General features: G+C 44.9%; 1 protein-coding gene across 1 annotated transcript in view; it reads right to left on the reverse strand.

Moving 5' to 3' along the window:
• Positions 1-21530, reverse strand: part of CCDC186 (coiled-coil domain containing 186) — a 1219714-nt gene that overhangs the window by 572014 nt on the left and 626170 nt on the right. The window contains exon 8 of the mRNA XM_069611867.1: positions 6686-6784. Coding sequence (XP_069467968.1) covers positions 6686-6784 — 99 coding nt within the window. The remainder of the gene's footprint in view (positions 1-6685; positions 6785-21530) is intronic.

Consider the following 21530-nt stretch of genomic DNA (forward strand, 5'->3'; position numbering starts at 1 on the left):
AATGGGATTTTACCTCCAGAATAAGCTGCAGGTAAAACAGCCCATTTAGCACCCGACTTGTGATAGGGTCAGCCCTTAAAAGCGGTAGTACTACCGTTACTGCCACATTTAAGGGGTACAGCCCAACTTGTGATGAGGCCTTCAATCTGTTGTACCTGTGAACATTGCTGCTATTGACTTAAAAAAGCAAATATATGTGATTTTCTTCAATGGGGCTCCAGAAGAGACCCATTTTTTTCCCCCCTTGAGATCAGGCAGTAATACTATAAGAGTTCCTACCTATGCCACTGCTCTGCTGGTCACTGATTCAAAAACATATCAGTGGATAGAAGAAGGGTCGAGGCTCCTGATGTTCATGGTTTCCCATTTTGTTGTGCACATTTTCCTGTTCTTAGTGAGTAAAAAGGTATATTGTACATGCCTCTAAACGGCAAGACTTGTTTTGAGGAACTGTTGGCACAACTCAGAGGGCAATGTAATGTGAATAGTAAGCAGAGGGCCAGGAATTCTCATCCTCATCATCAAATTCTGTGATGCAGTTATTCTGATGCAATGATTGTCCTTGCACAAATTGAGATGCATGTTCTCCTGGCCCTTGAATTTCTTAATTAAAGTGGCACATGAACTCCTATTGGCATGTTTTCTGCCACGTTCCTTTTAGTTGCCATTATTCCATTTGGATAACTTGTATCATGTCTGAATTTTCTGACAGCCATATTAGTGATGAGCGATATTTGTTGTTTGTAATAAACAGGAGTGTTTATTTCGAATATCATTAAACACTTTCTGCATGGTCTCTGAGCAGTGTCAACAAATGAATGGCCACAAATAAACCAATTGTTTATCCTTGGACTACAAAGCTGTTTCTGTGCATACACATTTCTCTGCTCACACGAATACTTTTGGTAGGTGTTATGGCATATCTTGAAGTTTTGAACTGGTTGATGAGCGCTACTTATAAATTACCAAAAATATTTGTTTTGTTAGCCTATGTGTTTGGAAAAACTGTTATATGATGCACCTTTTACACCGATGTATAATGAATTGCAGTGGATGGGAAGGGAACATTCCCTTCCACACACTTTGGAGATGCTAGCTTACTAAATACACAGTCAAAGTGGCTTACCTCATTATTCAGTTGCGCACATGGAAAATAATGTGTGCACGGAAGGTATCCATTTCGGCACTTAGGGAAAAATGATTAGAGGGAACATTGGCCACCAGTAGCCAATACCAGACAAAAGCTAGTGCTGGAGCCGTTTTTTTGCTTTACCTGGGCAATCGTAGCATGCACCCGGGTCAAACCTGGATCAAAACGTCCTCACAGCGTCCTCTGGCTGCTGCCTTCCCCCACGGATTGTGCAGCCTAGCATGTACAGAGGCCAGAGCCTGGGATACCAAGTAACAGCAGCAGTGCTCAGCTCAACGTAGAAACAATGCCCAGGAACCATGAGGAGGAAAGAGGAAAGGAACTAGCAACGTGCAAGGAAGTGTGTCAATCAGCACAACTGCTAATCAGAAGCCGCCTCAGATACTCTCCAAAATTGCCAAGTACACTCAAAAATCTCCTAGCCAGACATTTCTTAAACCTGGTCTATGGGGTTGATGAAGAGGCCATTTTCCACGAGTGTTGCATTTTTCTGAGGAAACCGAAAGTGTGCTGTGATCTTCAAAGAGTAAGCCATCACAGAAAAATAGAACTAAAGCAAAGGGCGCTGCGTGCGTCATTTATACCTACAATGACGTAGACCTCGAAACAGAGGGCCTCGAGGGACATCGAGTTGCCTACATCGACGCACAGAGCCCTCTTGCGAAAAATAAAAATTTGGAAGCAGCCGACGCTGAAGAACATGTGCGGCTGAAACATCTGTACCCAGAACAGCAGTGGCTGCATTTACATGCTTTGATCTTTGTGATCAAGTCTAACAAGAGCTTACCAGTGGTGAGAAGAAGCCGAAAAGTTAATTCAATGTTCTCCTAGCCCCATCTGGTCTTGTGTCAAGTCTTTCACGGTGAGACCTATTTCAGAAGGTGGCATGCGTAAAGAAGCCTGTAGTATTAGTGGCAAACATTGGAATTGCATTGCTAACATTAGAAGGGTGTTGGCAACGTCTGTGCAGAAGTTATTTTTTGAAGATTATCTGCAGTTACACTTGGGAGGTGTGCTCTGCTTCCATTTGCATTTTCTGGGCACAGAGGATGAAGGGGTCTGTACTGATTGCACATGGGGGAAGACTGTTCTGACGTTTTCTTCTTACGGTTAAAGTCCCCTGATAATGCAGAGCTGTTGCCTTTACACTTACGACATTAACCAGTGCCAAGCAGCAGTCAGACTCTAGTGGGCAGGACTTCAAGTTGACAGAAAGTTGATGGACAGTGATTTCAAAGCTCAGTGCCCAAAGGGAGAGCTGAGTTTTACCCGACACGTCACTAGAGGAAGCAGCAGCTGCCATTTCTTGAAGAATAGGGAAAATGCATTTAATCCACAGAGTGCAAATGTCTGCAAGATCCAACTCATTATGTGGGTCAAATAATCTTTACCGTACAGTGCAAGAGCACAATTTGGAATGACTCTCTGTAAGGCTAAGTAGGAACCTTAAACTCACTGGAGCCGTTCACCCCTTCCTTGTACCAACCGGACCACCTTTACATAGAACCAGCCATGGTCACCCAAGAGTTTATTAGTAATATGATACAGTTTACAACAAACATTTATTCCATGTCATTAAATATACTACTGCCTATAGATACCATAAACACGAACCAAAGCAAGAAAAATAAACACATTAAATTAATCCATGTTCCTATGACAATCTGTCATGATCTCTGCTTCCAAAAGGTCAGGGTTTTCCCAACTCCCTTGGAAGCAGATCCATAACCCAGGTTCCGAGTGCCAACCAGTCCCAATTGGGACCTTTTGGACCCAGTCCTGGCGCCAGTGGCACCAGGCTCATAAATATGCCCAGTCCCAGCGCTGGAAGCGCCGGGCTCATAATGCTTGGGAGGACTTACCTTCAGCAGACCATGCTGCTTACTTGCCTGCCAGTTGAGCCTCTGATCCTCTTCTGTTTGGAACTACTTTTCCTGTTGGGTGGGGCTGGAGCCACTCCCTAGATTCAGAACACTGGAACTCTTCTGGAAGGCAGGAACTCTTTTCTTACCAGGAACTCTTTTCTTACTTAGGCGTGGCTGTGGAAGGAGACACCTAAGCACTACAGGAGGCTATTTAAACCACACCCGGTGGATGAATCTTGCTTTGCGTTATTCTGCAACCTCTGCAGCAGAACGCTCATCGTGTCTTCTGCATCCGGTCCTGGGCCTAAGGAAAAAGGCTTACCATCCTGAATCCAGTCTTCAGCAACACCTATAAAGACAAGAAAGAACAGGTTAGCATTCCGGCATCTGAAAGGCAAAGGCTTACCATCCTGAATCCAGTCTTCAGCAACACCTATAAAGACAAGAAAGAACAGGTTAGCATTCCGGCATCTGAAAGGCAAAATCTTACCTACTCTTCGCACGCTCCGGAGGCCTTCGGCGCTGCATCCCGCATCTGAAAGACAAAACAAGGTGCGTTTAAAGACATTGGGGAACTTTAATACTCACGTGCCATTACTCCTTTCCACATCTAATCCAGTGGGTATTCCGGCACCCTGCAGCCGCTCCGAACTCATACCTGCAAAATAAAAAGACAGTTAGAGCGCATCGTGAAGCAGGCAACAAGCGCTTACTTACGTGCTTCCAGGCGCTTCTATTCATCACACGGGCTCCATCTTCAACTCACTTCAGCCTGTCATCCGCCATCGCCGGAACCCTGCAAAACAAGAGACATCATTACTAAAGACTTTAAAGACATTTGAATGACTCGAAACTTACCGTTCGTGCAGTAAACGACGGACAGCAGTCCTCTGAAGTCAAGAGGCCTGCGCTACCTATCCAGTGAAGAAACTGGTTACAGCACCCTGCCCCGAGGCAGATGGAGAGCTCGGCATTCACTTACCTAAGGTGAGAGCGTTAACCTTTGGGGGTCTACAGGAGAGGAGAAGAGGAAAGAGATGGGGACACCCCAATAACCCCAGTTCATTAACCCCAGATTTTCTATCTGCAGACATCTTACTCTACACGTCAGGCATACAGTGCACAGAGGTCCAGCCCAAAGAGCCAACCGGGTGCTACACATCACCTTTGAAGATACGGTAGTCGCCCAGTCAAGACCGGCGCCTCTGCGAGAATCAGGTGAGCGTTACACAATCAGTACGTTATTCAAGTTTCTAAAACTAGAAAGACCTCAATTTAAGTTTTGTAATTCAGTGTGCAGGAAATCCTACAGCAGAGCAAAAGTCGGAAGCATAGATGCTGTAGATCCAGGTTGTACCCAAGGCCAGAAGCTCTGATGATGGTGTAATCAAAATGCAAGTTCAGCGCGGTATGGTGGAACACATCAGCTGAGAGAGTGGCACTGTAAAAGGGGAGGGCGTTCTTTCCCATATATGGGAAATTAAAGGCCTAGTAAAACTAATACATACATCCTGGGGAATAGATGAGTATAATCATGGGTAGTGGTAGCATAAAATGTGGTAAATAGGCCCCAAAAGGCTTACTTCTGCTTTCAACATATGCACCCATTTTGTTTGCGGCAAAGGCAGATGCAGCTGGTAAATTAGTGCAGAATATGCCATCCAAGGCCAGCCTTAAGAGAAGAAAACAATGGTTATTTTGCATGGTCAACAGATTAGAGCTCCCAGGTTTCGCCAGCAAAGAATGAATACAGGGCCTATTTATTTTATTTTTTTAAACACTTTATTTATGATTTTCAATTAACAGTCAAATCACATAACCAAAATAGAGCTTGAATTATGCACAGTTATAATAACCAATGTGTACAATTAAAAACATGAAATCACAACTGCATATCTACTACTGATAAACAAAGAACCAAGCGCAAATACTATTAAGGCACAACTTGACTTAACAAAACAGACCAAACAACACAAAGAGACAAGACCTATTTATAATTCAAAATCATTTATGAAATGCAATTTTCCTAGTGGAGCCGACAAGAACCAAAGCAGTGTCAAATCATCCCATAGAACACTTTCTCTGCGAAAAGGGTTAGAGTGTCCCCAATATGCAACATTTTGAGCAGCAGTATGTCAGTGGTTCAAGGCTCAGATGGCGACATGGTGGGTAGCCATTATCATGTGAATCAGGATGAGGTAAACAGGGAAGATTATTAAAGTTCCGCTTGTTGCCTCAAATGTTTCAATTATATATTTTTGGTTTGTGGGAATTGGGGGTGGATTGTGACGTCACAGGGGATAATTTAGGGCAGTGTGGGAAGGTCTGCGAACCCAATCATTGCATGCAATATATGTTTTTATATATGGGTTCAAAGTGCAAGATCCAATCAAACTTGTGTGGAGAGATTTGTTCATGTTGTACATTCACAAATGCTATTATTTTGTTTACTATACAAGTTCATAATGTAGAGGTGTTTCTTTGACAGAGCCTTTTCATGCAGTTCTATTCAGCAATCTGTTTGAATTTGCTGGCCCAGCTGCGTCTGGGTCCCTGAATAAAACGGTGTTACTTCTCGCACCGGCGTACACTCTTTTTGACTACTTTTGTAATTTTTTGGCGAGTTCTACGAGGCGACCCCCGGTACAATGGCGCTCAAACGTCCCTCAAAACACCTTAAAAGTCTAATCTTAGTTTTCTGGTGCTGTAGCAATGATTTAACAAGTTTTCTGGAGTCTCAATCCTACCAGGTGTTTTACATAACCAATAACCCTCTTATGTCTCAATGTTATGGCGGGCACCTGTGAATTCAAAGAAGTTTAAAAGCAATCACACAAAAAAGGATCATCAAAATCTATCTGTAAAATCGACAGATGTATCATTAACCTTTGTAGATTAAAAAAAATATTTTACAGATATACCTTATAAGATTACATGCACGTTTGTATGGTCTCTACATCAGAGATGGGCCTTAGGTAAGAGACTCAGTACTACACTTTGTGTTCATGTCCAGTCCCCATACCTCTGTTTTTCCGGGACATGATCAAGTCAAAAGGATTCTGGGAGATGGACCATACTTCCGTGTTCCACATTATCAGGGTTCTAGAGCAAGTGTGGAACACAAGAGCAAGGTTGAGTGAAGTTGGTTGTTCCCAATTAGAACAGGTGGGGCCACCTGCTGCAAGTTGTCTGTGAATCATCACACATGGTTAAAAGTCAGAATGTTGCAGCTAGAAAAATCGAAGGAATCCGAGGAGGAGAAACTAACTGCAAAAGAAAAATAGAAATGTCAAGAGGAAGTAAAGAGGGTTGCAGTTCTCCCCGATGTACTGAGCATACCGAACTGATGAGTGTAGCTGAAAACGGTAAGGGGATTTGTCCAAATGCACACATTTAACATGCACAGTGGCAGGCTACACTAAGATTTGATGTAATAGACACTTTGTGCAGTAGCTTCCAGGCCCTTCTCTGGGTGGCTGGATGTCCTAATGATTGTGATCAGGCGAGATCCAGGAAGAAGTGCTACCTTCCTTTCACTTTTTTCTGGCCATAAAATATAGAATTTAAAGGTAAAAACCTTTCACCAAGCAAATTTACAATGCTAACATTTTTATGAAGTACATATTTCAATAATGCGAATTTCAGAATAAGATTAGAATTATATAATTACCTCTAAATGATTCGATTTTTCTTGCATTTGTTTTTCAAGTTCTCCTGTGGTAACTCGGAGTTTTGCATCAAGTTCATTAGACTTAATTTCTTCAGACTCCTGGTGAAAGATGCATAAAATAGTTAGTTGCGTAGACATTACCAAGATGAAAGCTTTGGTTAAATTCAAACATTTCCACAGACTCAATATAGATGTCGCGTAAGACTGCTGCATTTTAAGATAAGCATGGATTTGAAGATGGTGCTAAAACCTATAAACTTTACTTATTTTATTTATTTTAAAAATAAGTTTGATATAAACTGCTCTCATGTCCACTGTCCAGTTTCTAGAAACAAATACTGCTTAAGCCCACACCATAGATGCATTTGGTTGTTGGCCCTAAACAGCAAATGGAAATTCCCATCCACAGAAAATGGGCATGGTTACATAGCTGAACTAAAGACAATGCAGCCCTTTCGCCTCTAGCCATTGCACAGCAGAAAGAAGGGCCACAATGATCAGTTGCAAAGATCCATCTGTAGCTTCACTCTTCATGTTTAAACATACAGTGTCACAAAACACCACAATTAGAAGAGATACGTGGTTGCCCTTGCTCTAAGCAGAGTTGTGTGGTTTATCATTGCCTGTGGCAAATTGCTCCAAAACTGTGGTGTGATAAATGAAAAATAACCTGGTGACGTCTCCTGCATTTTATTCGAGGGAGAGCCAACAAGCGGGGCTTGTACTTAACCCCCCCCCTCAAATAGCCCCCCTTAAAGCCCATCACGCCCGTGAGATGGTTCTGGTTCCCCATCCTCCTACCCGTTTCTAGGTCTTATTACCTAGCAAATACCCAGTTTACAAAGATGTATGTACATTCTTCTCCCTGGTGTCGCCTGAAAAAACGGATTGGAAAATAAGACTGTAAACACCACTTGTTTAAAATCACATTTTTCGATATTTGTGCAATTATTTCTAAATAAATAGATAGGGAGTTGGGTTAGGTAATACATTCAGGTGGCGGGATGTATGAGGCTGCAGGGGGTCTCTCCCCCAGCATTACAAGTCGAAAAAAGGTCCAAAGAAATTAAATAAAATCGAAATTCGATAAAAACAAGTTAAAACACAAATCAAATCAGTATTTTCAGCATCTTTTTCCCCCGTTATTTTAACTTGCATACATTCTTTCCAGCATCATCTTCAAAAGCAATGAGGAAGGGACTACTATAGATGCTTTGTGTCCTACTTAAGGCGGTTTCTTCTTCCATCTCCAATCAAATACAAAGTGTGCATGGACAGCGTATAGAGATAACTGGGACAGTATCTGAACGCTAGGTTACAAGAGCATTCCGGGGCTATGACGTTTAAATAGTTGATCATCATGCACAGCAAGTGAAATGTGATCCTGGAGCATACTTGGAGCCCTGTTCAGGCTCCTTAGCTTGTTTGTACTCTGGTACTTAATGGAGAATAGCACATGGGCAGCCATGCAGAGCAACAGAGGTTCGAATCCCGGATCCGTGCTTAGAAACTGAACTCGGGTATGGTATTAGGCACATTATTAAAAAAAAACAAATAAAAATAAATGAAAAAAGGTACATATCTGCTGGGGGCAGGGAAAGAAGTGCTGAAAATGTTAAGTTCCTTCGATTGAAGTCCGTCACACAACAAAAACCGTGATTTCCCACTTTTTTCCTTCTGATGTTCTGTCTCAAAGTTGTGATGTCAATTTATTTAACACGTTCAGCTGCATTGTGGCTTCACAGCGCTAAGGTGCGAATTATGTGCATACAGTGTCATTAGAGACTGAAAAGTCAACCATTCACAGCCTGGAGAACTTGACTATACCGATCCCACTGTGACATCTGCTCTAATATCATAAATTGTATTCGTGGGCACAGCTACCTAATCAAAATCCCACAAGATACCCAGCATGTGGAAACCAAATTCAGCACCTACGACTATACCACAATCCTGCAGCGGGCGTGCCTTATGGCACTGATCAGGCAAGCAAAATGCGCCACAGACAATCTCAATCGACTCCTCAACCCATCACAGCACTTAGCCCAGTTCCAGACCATGACACTCATGGAACTAGCTAGAAGGCCGAAGAACTACAAAGAAACTGCTGGCTGCCTTCAGACCCTTAGGACAAAACAAACAAGCATCACGTGTTTGGATACGATATATGATACACCGCTCCCGGATTTGGTGCAAAAACTCAGCAGCACCAATGGTCTCACACTATTTAGAAAAACATCACACGCCTGATGACATGCTTTGGTGGACTCAATACAACAATCACTTCTACACAAAGAAGCATGGTGGATTCAACGTATGCAAACGCATTTAATTGGCCTAAATGAACAACTACCAATTCAGTACTAGTCCATTAATGGCCTAAAACATGTCTTGCATTTAGGAACACCCATTGTGTCCTTTCATCAATTGTACGGCAAAATGTATGCCAACGGCCCTGCCTCTACAAACTAGGTTTTAGACATACTCGCCCTTTGCCTTTAGTCATCTAAAGTCTACTGTAATCCAATACAATACAATAATTTCCGTACTCTGGAACATTCATTGTGTCCCTCTTCACTGCACAGGCACAGTATTCCAAAGGTCCTCCCCCGTTTTACATCAAGGTTTAGGCAACTGTGCCATTTCCCACCAGTCATTCGCAGCCAGCTAAAATTCCCTCTCTGCCAAGTGCGTTCACAATAGTTGGCCCAGTCCCTCAACTCTTGCCCCCTTTTTCATTTATTGCTCTGGCTAATGCCCTCTGCCTCTCATTCTATTCTCCTTCGCCACAGGGGGTAGCTTTAACACCTGCATGCACACTTCAGTGACACACATTGATGTCATAATTTGCGTGACGTCATTGAGCCATTTGCGCCCCGCTGCCTTCCACTCAGTATGAGCAGACGTGGCTGTTCCATCCGCCTCACGTCCCGCATATTTGGTTACGTGAAGCCCACGAATAAAGTACCAACCCTGCCTGAAGCCTGGCAGTTGGGGACCAGATAAGCAACTAGTGTGTCGTGTCATGCTGCTGGCACTGTGTACAAGGCGGCCACATGCACTTCCTAGCCCGAGTTCAGCCCCCGCTGGCTACCCCAGCAGGGAGCCTAACACTGGCGACGAGGACGTGTTGTAGAAGACATGCACAGCTGATAACACAATCCATTAATACACAATTTTTTTTGGGAAACATGGAGGGGACACGCTCCTCCGCACGTGGATGAAGAGACAGCCAACATCTCCTCAACCCACACCACACAGGAAGCACAGCATCACTAAAGCACCCTACAGGCGAGATGGGGGCAACACAAACTGCTCACTACCACAGAGGTGCCATTTTCCACAGAGTGCCCCAACATGGCTACTGGACTTTCCACACCAAGGCCCAGCACGCCGGCGAGAAAGGCGGCGTCACTGACACCACCTGCGCCATCACCTCGACACCAAGGGGGAGCCACAGCAGCGCTCTGGCCTTTTGACCTATATGCAGACCCATCATCAGTGGGACCCCGCTGGACTATCTGGCTTTTACAATTTGAGATGATTATGAACTGCAAGGATGTGACAACCCCAAGGAAACTAAGATCACACTTTCTACTCAATGTTGGTGACGATGTGCTACACATCTTTAATTTACTGGCTGTGGGCGATGGCGCATATGTATATCAACTGGCAAAAGATGCCCTAATGGCACACAACTGAATCCTGATTTCGAAACCTTCAACTTCTGCACTGCGGTGCAAACAGAAGAAGAAACACTTGATGCCTGCCACACAAGGCTCAGACGATTAGCGATATCCGGAAAATTCAACGACATTGACATCGAAATCGAGATAAGGCGCCAAATAATCAACAGATTGTGCTTGGAAAAGCTACACAACAGTATTGAGCAAGTATGGCGCGAAAAAGGAATCACCCTAGCGAAAATACTAGAATATGGTTGCCAAAGGGAGCTATCACACTCAAGAACAGTGCAGATAGGCACCACCCTACAGAAGTTACAACTAGCACGGACAGCCACTATGGCGCAAATCACAAACCGGCAAGGGACGAAAGAAGCCAAACATACAACTCTCCACGGTGTCAACCTAGAATCCCGGGGACGACCGAGTGTGGATGGTGTGGAGGTGCGCGACGTGGCAAAAAAAAAAAAAAGCAAATTGAGACGTGGAGAGATTCAGGAGGACAATCAACAAAGTATTACGAATCTCCAGAGCTCAAAACAGCCCGTGGCGAGTCGACCTGAACCGGTTCCTGCGGAACTTCAGAGTAATGCCTCACAGCTCCACAAACGTGCCCCCTGCAGACCTCATGTACGGGACAATGGTAAACTCGTCAATACCATATCACCCAGACAGGAGTGTGGATGACCGAGAGAGCAAGCGCATACAAGCCGAGAGGGTAGCAGCAAACGGGCATATGAGCTACAGAAGAAATGCCAAAGAATCCAACAACAAGGTGGGTGACCAAGTGCTGGTGCTACGGAACCCCACAAAGGCAAAGCTAGAAACACGCTATGACCGCACACACCGTGGAGGATCGTCAGGACAGAAGGAACAATAGTCACAGCAAGCAGAGGGCATGGGACAATCGTCAGAAATGCCTCCTGGTTCAAAAGAGTTCCAGAGGAGATGAGGACAGACTGGGAAAGACAGCAGGGAGAAGATGGTGGGACCACAGGGTATGCTCCAAGGCAGAGAGTGGAGGACGATGTAACCCAAGGCAGTAACACAGGTGAGCCATCTGAGAGAGAGAAGGAGTATCCACAAATCGAAGGAGAGCCGGAAGGAGGAGGTGAATCGGAGACAATGCCTCGGCCACGGCCCAGCAGATATAATCTGGAGTGAACACCCGAGAGCTCAAGGGAAGCTGAGAGACTACGAGTGGTGAAAGACCAAAAGACTGTTGAGTTTTTCACATAAAAGGGGAAGCAGGTACCTGTGTCGGACTAGATAACACAGGGAACCAGTGTTCAGTGATACAATGTTTGTATTAAGTTTTCGTTAATTGGGATAAAGGAGGAATGTTACATCCACCTCACGTACCGCATGTGTGGTGACGTATGGCGCATGAATAAAGTACCCACCCTTCCGAAAGCATGGCAGTTTGGGACCAGACTAGCAATTGGTGTGTCAAATCTTTTCCATATTGCTGGCGCTGCGCACTAGAAGGCCACATGCATGACCTAGCCCGAACTCAGCCCCCGCTGGCTACCCCAGCAGGGATCCTACCAGTTGCAAACCGTACTTAGCTGGCGCCCGGCAGTATCTCAGTGCGTAATTTTCCTATACCGAATTATGCTTCCAATGAGATTTGCACTGCTTTACCATAAGTAAGTGATCTCTGCTAGACCCGTTAGCCCCTCCCTTTCTGCACTATTTCTATCTGTATAATCAGCAGGCGTGCAACGTCATTGAGCTGTCCGGACTGAAGCACCCCTGCTTCCCCCCCCCGAAATGTTATCTGAGGGATGGGGCTTCAGTGCTGAGCCTTTAACCCTTCAAAGGATCAGGATCATGGTCCTGTTGGCGCATTTTCTTTCTTTCGAGGCAAATCTGCTCGGCTCGGCTGATCAAGCACTGCCCGTTTCCACAGAGTCACAGCCCCCCTGAGACACACAGGCTGGGTAGCTGGCTCTGCAGCCAGTGCTGTAACGAACTTGACAACACGTTTCTTTTGTCATCAGCAGCATAGCCTTTCTTATGCATGATGGTGAATTACCAACTGAAAGACCACCAGTCACCTTGCAAATCTGTGACAGTTAAAACGAGCAACACGATAAAGCACACTTTGAAAATGTGTTCATACCCTTCATGTCTAGCAGGTTGATCTGCTAAAAAGTTAAGTTTGCTTTGAAGTCCTTAGTAGAATTTTCTTAAAGCCATACATAACACGCTGCAGGATTGTGACGAATCTCCAAGATTTTATTACACAACTTCTTTTATTGTGTGCCTTAAAGCACTGAAAATAAAGTGGGTAAATAGATATTTTGCCTTTTGCATCTTATGGTTTTGCATTCAGGGTGTGGAAAATAAAAAAGGTACACTGATATTATTTTGGCTCAACATGCGGCTATAAGGATTTGCAGGTTGTCATGATGCTTTATTATGCAATTTGTGTATTTTGCAAGTAAACTCTACAGGACACATTATTGTAGGCATGGATACCCGAAACTTATAAATATTTGTTCAAAGTAAAGCGTGGAAGAAGGTGGCCGAGCGCAAATTGCATAGTTAGTTAAAATCCCTGCTTCACTGTTTAGCGTGCGATCCTGGGCAAATAATGTAATCTCACCCTGACTTCAACTGCAAAAATTGGAGTGCTTATAAGTGATTACGTTTACACCCTTACAACAGGACAGTTTCAATAAGTTTAGGGACAAATTGGTGTACCCCGGTGCTCCTTTGCTAGTAGCTCTAATACTGTCACATAGAATTCCATTATTGCTGCACTGGCCCTCCCCAGTCTTGTATCACTTGATTTGAAAGGCAGGCCGTCTCACCAGCCAGTTAGTGCACCACAGATTCTAGTATAGCCGACTAACTGTGGTGGAACTAACATTACATTTTCTCCCCTGTTGCTCCCAGCCACTGAAGTTGCTTGGGCCATCCACAGTACTGCCCCAGACTCTGCTATGTCCTGTTATGCTATGATATTGTGCATTTCATTGCACACCATCTGTCATTTTCACACTTTCTAGGACCTTCAGGATCTGCATGAAGTGGGTGTTTTCAGAGAACTGATTGTAACATTGAAGCTGCACTAGAATAGTCTCATTACATTGAGTAAACAAGTTAGATGCCCCTACACAAGTAAGTTTGTCACTCGTCCACTGTCTCTGAAGTTAGCACCTCTCCCAACATTTTAAGGGTTAGCACCCGCCTACATTTTAGCTGGGTGCATCCCTGGATGTTTGCACTTGCATTTTGTTAGGCAGAGAGGTAAGGGAAGCCATTCACAAAACTGGCGGTGTTCAAGTTTTACAAGAAAGACTTCCATCGCCTTTCTGCATATTACGCTTTAAAATATACTATTTGGTAGTTGGCCCCCACACCAGACCATGGGCGGGGGGGTAGAACATTGGGGGTGTAGCCTCCAAACATGCCCTGCCTCTTTTCTGAAGTGGCCCCTCCCATCACTTACCCCCCCCCCCCGGACTGTAGGCTTCATTGCGCCCCTGATAATCAGTGCTTTAAGTGGGGTAAGAAATTGGGGGAGGGGTCTCATTTGGGGGTGTGGCTTCCATGGTAGGCGTGGCCCAAAAAGTGAACAAACCAATATATAAATGTAAATATTTATATATTAGTATGCATACCTTACTATGGTTTGTATACTTTTCAAGCCATCTTTTATAAACATAGAAATATGTAACATTGTCCTATGTTTATAAAAGATGGGTTGAAACGTACACAATTCAAGCCATCTTTTATAAAGCTTTGCCAACGGACAAAGACGCCTCAGTGAACCTGGGGCTCTTTGATCTAATCTGTAAGATAAGGTCCCAGAGCCCCCAGGTTCGCAGTGGGTCAGTGACCTTGGGAGGGGAAACAACGTGACCATAACTTCCCTCTTGCGACCCCTCACGCGAGGGGTCGTATGAGGAAGTTACAGTGACTGACAGAAGTGCCAGTCAGCCACAGCGTCGCTGAAACTGCAACTTCCAGTTTCAGCGATGATGTGGCTGGCACTTCTTTCATTCACATAGCTACCTGATTTTAAAATGGCAGGAGCATCTCCCGTCGCGGCTACGGCCGTGGCGGGATAATGTGTCTCACCATGGCGTGGTGGAACAGGGCGCAAACATCTCAGCCCCAGTTTTTGGAGACTGCCGGGGGCCACTTAAAGCAATGTGTATAATCAATGGCAATATGTTTGCCCTGTAGGTCCATGTCTGTACCAACATTTCTCTCAATGGTCGTACCATTCCCGTACTCTAGGTAATACTTGTACAGTACTTGTAATGGGTGATTTTAATATATGGGCTGATGACCAATTAGATTCTTCAACCATATCTCTACTCTCCTCCCTGGGAGTAGCAGGCTACACTCAATTGGTAAAGGTACCATCACATCAAGGGGTCATACCTTAGATTGGATATTATCCCATAATATCCATAGCTCTGCCATTAGCACCTAATTATCCCATGGACGGATCATTTCTTCGTAAATACTACTATTATGCTTCCTAGCCCTCCCCCTAGACATGATACCAATACTAGGTCATAGATTATTTGTAGGAACATGAAAAACATCTCAGTCACTGTCTTCTCCTCCCTTCTCTCTAGCAAACTAGGTCTACTGAAGCATTTGTGAAAACCTCTGAACTCGTCTCTCATTTATCTTCTGCTATTAAGGATACCATCGACACCCTGGCTCCAGAAAAAACAAAGATGGTAAAAGCTGAGACCATTAAAAAAACTTGGTTTAATTATGATATTGTGGAAGCAAGGAGAATAAAAAAGAGCACATGAACGAGAATGGAGGAAGAATCCTTGCCCGAATACCTTGGAAAATTATTTAAAAAATAAATCTGTACAAAAGTATAAACCCACCATAATTGAATTTCAAAGGAAAACAATGTACGCATTGACAATGCCAAATCGAACTCAAGGGAACTATTCAAAATTCGTAAAAGAATTTGAAAGTCATACATCTGCTTTCCCTACTATTTCTAAAGATTCTATATGGTGTCAATTAATTTAGGATACATTTACGAATAAAATCGAGGGACACCGCCCAGCCATATCTAACCAACTGTCTAGCCTGGAAACTAACAATGACAACACTAATGTAGACAGCAAGCATTTGGTTAATCTAGCAACCCTCCCTAAATTTGATTTTTGTAGTTTGTCTGAAAGTGAGGTCTTAGAGATTGTCACCAACATGAAGTCCACTTATTGCTTGGGGACTCATGCCCTGCCGATATTTTGAAAGATTCCCTGGATGTCCTGATCCCCGTGGATAACCAAAATGATTAACTCTTCATTTGAGACCGGCATCGTACATGTCATCTTGAAGGATGTCTTGGCTACTCCCCTTTTGAAGGACACACTCGACCCTGCAGTAGCCAAGAAATATAGGCCAATCACTAATGTCCCATATCTGCTAAAGATCTTGGATAGAGTGGCTTACTTGCAGTTCCAGAAATGTATTGAGGAAAATGCACTTCTTTACTGCTACAAATCTGGTTTTAGATCCCAGCATGGAACGGAGACGGCTCTCCTGGATCTTAAGTCCAATATTGTGGGAATTATAGAAAGAATTCACCCAGCCTTACTTCTGCTATTAGACCGCTCGGCAGCATTTCATATTATTGATCACAACCTATTACGTAATAGACTTAACTATTGCCAACGGTTCAGAAAATAACGCCCAGTGGATCACGTCCTTTCTTGGTCCCAGAACACACAGAGTGGACGCTAAGAGGGCTCCAGCTAACCCCACCTCTCTCACATGCGGCGTACTGCATGGGTCAGGTTTATCTCCCTTGTTTAATGTTTATATCAGGCCTTTTCTTGATCTTCTTGACGGTCTAGGTGTCCAGTTTACAAATTATGCGGAAGACACCCAGATCCTATTTGAATTATCTGGTAACTACTCTCTAAGAAGGCTGCCACAGTGAATCGCGTTTATAATAAAATCCAGGCTTGGATGGCACACATCTCACTGGTACTCAATGATACAAAGACTGAGCTTCTCAGCATGGCCTCTGGTCCGCGACTGAAGCTCTATACTCAGTATGCTCGGTTTGAGGTTGCAGGTAACAATCACTGAGTAAATCAGTAAAAACACTAGGAGTCATTCTAGATGCCGACCTATCAATGAAGCAACAGGTATCACAGATTTGTTCATGTGGACATGTAATCAAACTGCTCCAGCAGATTAGGCCTCATCTTTCTATCAAGAATAGATCTCTCATGACATCACTTGGCCATGTTTGGACTATCCAGGTGTGATCACATTACTGCTTTTAGGAGAGAACTGCACTGGTTACCAGTTAGGCAGAAAATTAGACACAGAATACTATCCCTTACTTACAAATGTCAGAACCTGAGTGCCCCTCATCTCATCTTGAAACAACCCAGCCCAGTGCTGCGCTCCTCTGACAATCTTCAGCTTAACCAACCGCGATTTAGTTAAAAACGTTTGGTGACTCGAGTTTTGAATTCAATGCTCTACGTGAATGGAATGCCTTATCCCTTGCTCGCAAATCATCCCAAATCCTCAGATTTCCTTAGCCTCTGCTGCTTCTCTGCCGTCTCTCATCTTTTTTTTCGCTGTGGACACGGGTCCCTTTTCGTCTACCAGAGGGTAAGTTGGACCATAATTCGGTTTTAATTCTCCAGGCAGTCTACATTCATTACTTTTTCTGAGTTCTCCGGTTTTTAATTGCATTTTATTTCTGTGTTTTTTGCGCACAGGGTTCCTGCGAATACTTTGGTTTCGCCCTGTAGTACATCTCATCATCCAACCACAGGCGGACTTTGACCCTCTGTGGTGTGGGGCTTGCATTGCCTTATGCAAGACATGGATTGCATTGCCTTATGCAAGACATGGAATGTTAGTTGATGATGGAACCCTGGGTTTCTTCAGGGTTCCACAGAGGACAGTTGGGGATTCAGGATGGGTGATATGACTGGAAGGTTGCCTCTGCCTATGCCTATGCCCTCCCATCCCTCTAGCCTGTTACCCTGAAACTACAATAAAGTTCTCTTACCGTTGTATCTGCTGGCTCCTGTGTGCTCCCTGCGTCTTGTGTACCATTCTTGGGTCCAGACACTACAAATTGGCGATGAGGCAGTCTTTCCACGTTGACATATGGAGCAGTGATGAAAGGCAGAGCCCTTATGATATGAGGAGCTGTGAATTGCTGGCATGTGATGACCCAGTGGAAGAGTAACATGTCAGTTCCAGAGGTGGTGATGGTGGCTCAGGAGTTCAGATTTGCGCTGAGAGGGACACAAGAGGTTCCAGAGACACTTCAAAGGTCAGTGCCAGTGTTAAAGTACTGTGTGGCACCGGGGCACTGAACAGTGCACAGCCCCGATAAGATTATTATTCATCTGGGTGATGCAGTCATCATAATTTTTTATGGCTGGAGCGCAATTTGTTGCTCGTACTGCATCATAGGGTGGCAAATTCCACCAGTTGAAAGGGCAAAACGATATTCCAGTAATGAAAACGTCTACTTTCCTGGGCAGAAGCACTCCCGTGCGACATGCGCAATTCTCATTTGGATCATGCCCCCATCTCACCTACAGGAGCTCTTATGCCCCCGACTGCTTCACGGCAAATGATGTCAAGTTAAGGTCTGGGGGCATGGCGATTGACCGTGTTCCGTTTCAGGAACACTGAAGGGTCTGAAGAAGTCAAAGGGAGAACGCTGGCACCGATTGGACAGAGTATAGAGAACATTGCAGCGAGGAGAGGAAAGTGGTAAAGACGTCCCGATGCGTGAACACGTCACGTTTCTTTCATAAGGAAGTATTGAAGTGCCGTTGGAAAGGGACAGGCACATCGCAAGAGGAGTTTATCAGATTTAATGCAGCAGGTGTCAAAGGGATCCATCTTTGGTTGTGGCCGCGGCATCCGAGAAATCCATTTGTGTGGCGGATTTCTTGGATTTCTTATATAAAGGTGACTGCAGCATGAAGGTTTTGGTGAACATCATAAAGAGGAATCGGAAAGAGCATTGTGTTCCTCACTGCGGCGGCCCTGTTTTTTTTGGGTAATTCATAGTACGCTGAACTGGATTTCTGTTTCCTTGATGTGCACGGCTCTTTCCAGACATGGAAAGTAATTTAGTGATCTGTTTATTTGGCTAACTTTACTATTACTACCTTCTATCTTCGCTTGACGTCTGGCTGGGCAGACGTAGTGTGACTGAGTTTAGGAGATACAGCCGAGAGGAAAGGAGGATGGTTTATTTTTTTGTACAAATGCTAATACTTGGCTGTTTGATTGGTTTTAAACGCGAGTTAGAGGTGTTAAGGATGTGACCATCACTGCAAGTGTGGTTTCCTGATATGCTCGTGTGTTAGTGTGTTTTTTGGATGTGAATTACGATTGGAACTGCCTGTTTTGGCGTTGCATATCATCGGGTAGCAATTTTAAATGAAAGCGTTGTCCTAATCGTTCAGCTCAACATGTGCATATGCAGTACTATGTTATTTAACCACTTGGGTTTCCTTTACAGATGGACATTTCTTTTCATTGAGCGAAAAGTTATAGGTAAAATGTACTGATATACATGTTTAATATGTTGAAAATGTTTTTAACAGGTGCGTCAATGGAACAAAAATAGTATTGTACAGGAACGGTACAATAGGATGTAATATGAATAGTATTATACAGTGTGATGGTATAATATTGGGGCACATAATTGTGATGTGGTCCTGGGAAACTGTTGCAAGTGTTTCACACTTGCAGGGCAGTGGCATTTATCTACCTGGCCTCACCATGCACACATTTTGATGTCCCCAGTTAACGTATTAATGGGGATATTCATTGTGTGATATATTTGCTGCAGTTATCCTTGCCATTACGTTGAGCAGTAGGGCATGTTTAAGCCTGTGATTTTGTTGATGAGACTGGTGAAAAATTATATTTTTAAATGCCATTGTGCGGAACGAAGGAATATTTGTAAGCGCTGTTTCGGTACACATGAGAGTATACTTATTATACGCATGCATGCGATAATATTCCATCCTATGTACACGCCACAGGAGTAATTAACCTGTGTCATACTGCAAGGGCGCTCCTCGCTAGGGACGGGAGAGAGAACGTTTTTCACCAGAAAAACCTTCTTCCCCTTTAAATTTAGAGGTGCGCTCCCCTGACTCCACCCACTGGCGCCACTCCTCATTGACGCGTCGACAATACTAACATTGCCTAATGACACCAGTATTATTAGAAGGAGGTTGGTGGGACGTATGGAGGAAAGGAGACTATGGAATAAGAGTATGTTAGTCACTACGGTGAGTGATTTATAATTACCCTTGCGTCCCCTCCCCCTTACTCCATACTTCATGGGCGATTACAACTGAGTGTTGGAGAGTGGAGACGTGACCCTCCTTAAGAAAAGAAGTTCCTTAGAACCACTTGTCCGAAAGCCACGTCCGACTTAGAGCTGGCGTCCAAACAGTAGTGCTTGCAGAAAGTCGAAGGGGTGGCCCAGGTAGACACCCTACTGATGACCTGCCACAGTACCTGTCTCTGGAATGTGACAGCCGTGGCCTTGGCTCCGACAGCATAGGCATGTATCTTCGCTGGCAGTGGTTTATGCTGCCCCTCGTAAGCATCCTTGATGGCAGTAACCATCCATCTTGCGATAGAGGCCTTGGATGCCTGATAGCCAGGCCTTGATGCACCAAATGTGACAAAAAGGGCATTTGACTTGCGAAAACTCTTGGTCCTGTCCAGATAGAATTTCAGAGCGCATCCCGACATCCAGACAGTGCAAGACCCTTTGAGCATCGTCCTTAGGATCAGCAAAGAAGGTAGGTAACACTAGCTTCTCATTTAAATGGAAAGAAGAGGCTACTTTAGGTAAAAATGCAGGGTGCGTTTTCAGGACCACCTTATCCCTGTGGAACGGGGTGTAGGATTCTGAAGCCACCAAAGCCTGGATCTCGCTGACCCTACGCGCTGAGTCAAGGCCAACTAACAAAGCTGTTCTAATGGTGACTAGTCTGATGTCCGCAGATGCCATTGGTTCGAAAGGCTTATGTGCCAGGGTGCCCAACACTACATTGAGGTCCCACACCGGCTGTGGTTTCCGTATGGGTGGGTGGAGCCTGGTGAGGCCTGCCAGATGATGTTTAACCACCGGGTTGGAGGAGGAGGAGAAGAGCTACTCCTCCGAGTTCCTGTACGCACCTATAGCTGCTAGGAAGGTGCGGCACAGGTCTATTTGCACCCCCGAGTGTGTGAGGTGTCCTGACAAGGAAAGCACATTGTCTAATGTGCAATAAAGGGGGTTGATCTCCCTAGAGTCGGCCCAATGACAGAACCTATTCCATTTACTCTTGTATTGGCTCCTAGTAGCCATGCTACAAGCAGCCTGAATTATTTATAGGTTAGCCTGAGACAGGCTAAAATGCTCCAGCGGGACGTGCTCAGGAAGCCGGGTAAGACCCTGCCCCGCTGCTGCGAGAGGTGGTGAGCTGGGCCCAGCGGCAGGTGAATGGGTGGCCTGTCTGAGTGGCTGATGAGCTCTGAGAACCAAGGTCTCACTGGCTACCATGGAGCTATCAGAATGATGCAGAGGTTATGTGATTCTATTATCTTGCAGATCACCCTGTGGACGAGGTGAGTGAGAGGGAAGGCATTTGCTGTCATGCCGTTCCACTGTATTTGGAAGGCGTCGCCCAGAGACACAAACTGCAGCCACTTCCTGTTGACGCTGGTGGCAAAGAGGTCCACCTGAGGATGCCCCCAGCTGGTGAAGATCTCCAGCAGGACCTGATCGTACAATTGCCATTAGTAATTGTCCACTCCCAATCTGCTGAGCCTGTCCGCTTCCAGATTGCAGTCCCCCAGGAGGTGTACAACGGTCAGGTAGATGTCATTCTCCAGGGCCCATTCCCACATGTTGACCGCTCAGGTGCACTGCGGGTCGGGGGTGGAGGTGCCACCTTGTTTGTTGACTTTGTACATGCTGGTGAAGTTGTCTGTCTGGATGAGGACAACGTTGCACCCAATGAGCGGAAGGAAAGGTTTGAGAGCTAGCCAGATGTCTTTCAGCGCCAGCCAGTTGATGTCGGACTCCTGCTCCTGCAGCGACCAGACTCCATGGACACTGATTGACCGGCGTGGCCCCCCCAGCCCTCCAGGGAGGAATCTGT

The sequence above is a fragment of the Ambystoma mexicanum genome, chromosome 8 (assembly GCF_040938575.1).
Source record: "Ambystoma mexicanum isolate Mex_15411 chromosome 8, UKY_AmexF1_1, whole genome shotgun sequence".
NCBI classification, from domain to species: domain Eukaryota; kingdom Metazoa; phylum Chordata; class Amphibia; order Caudata; family Ambystomatidae; genus Ambystoma; species Ambystoma mexicanum.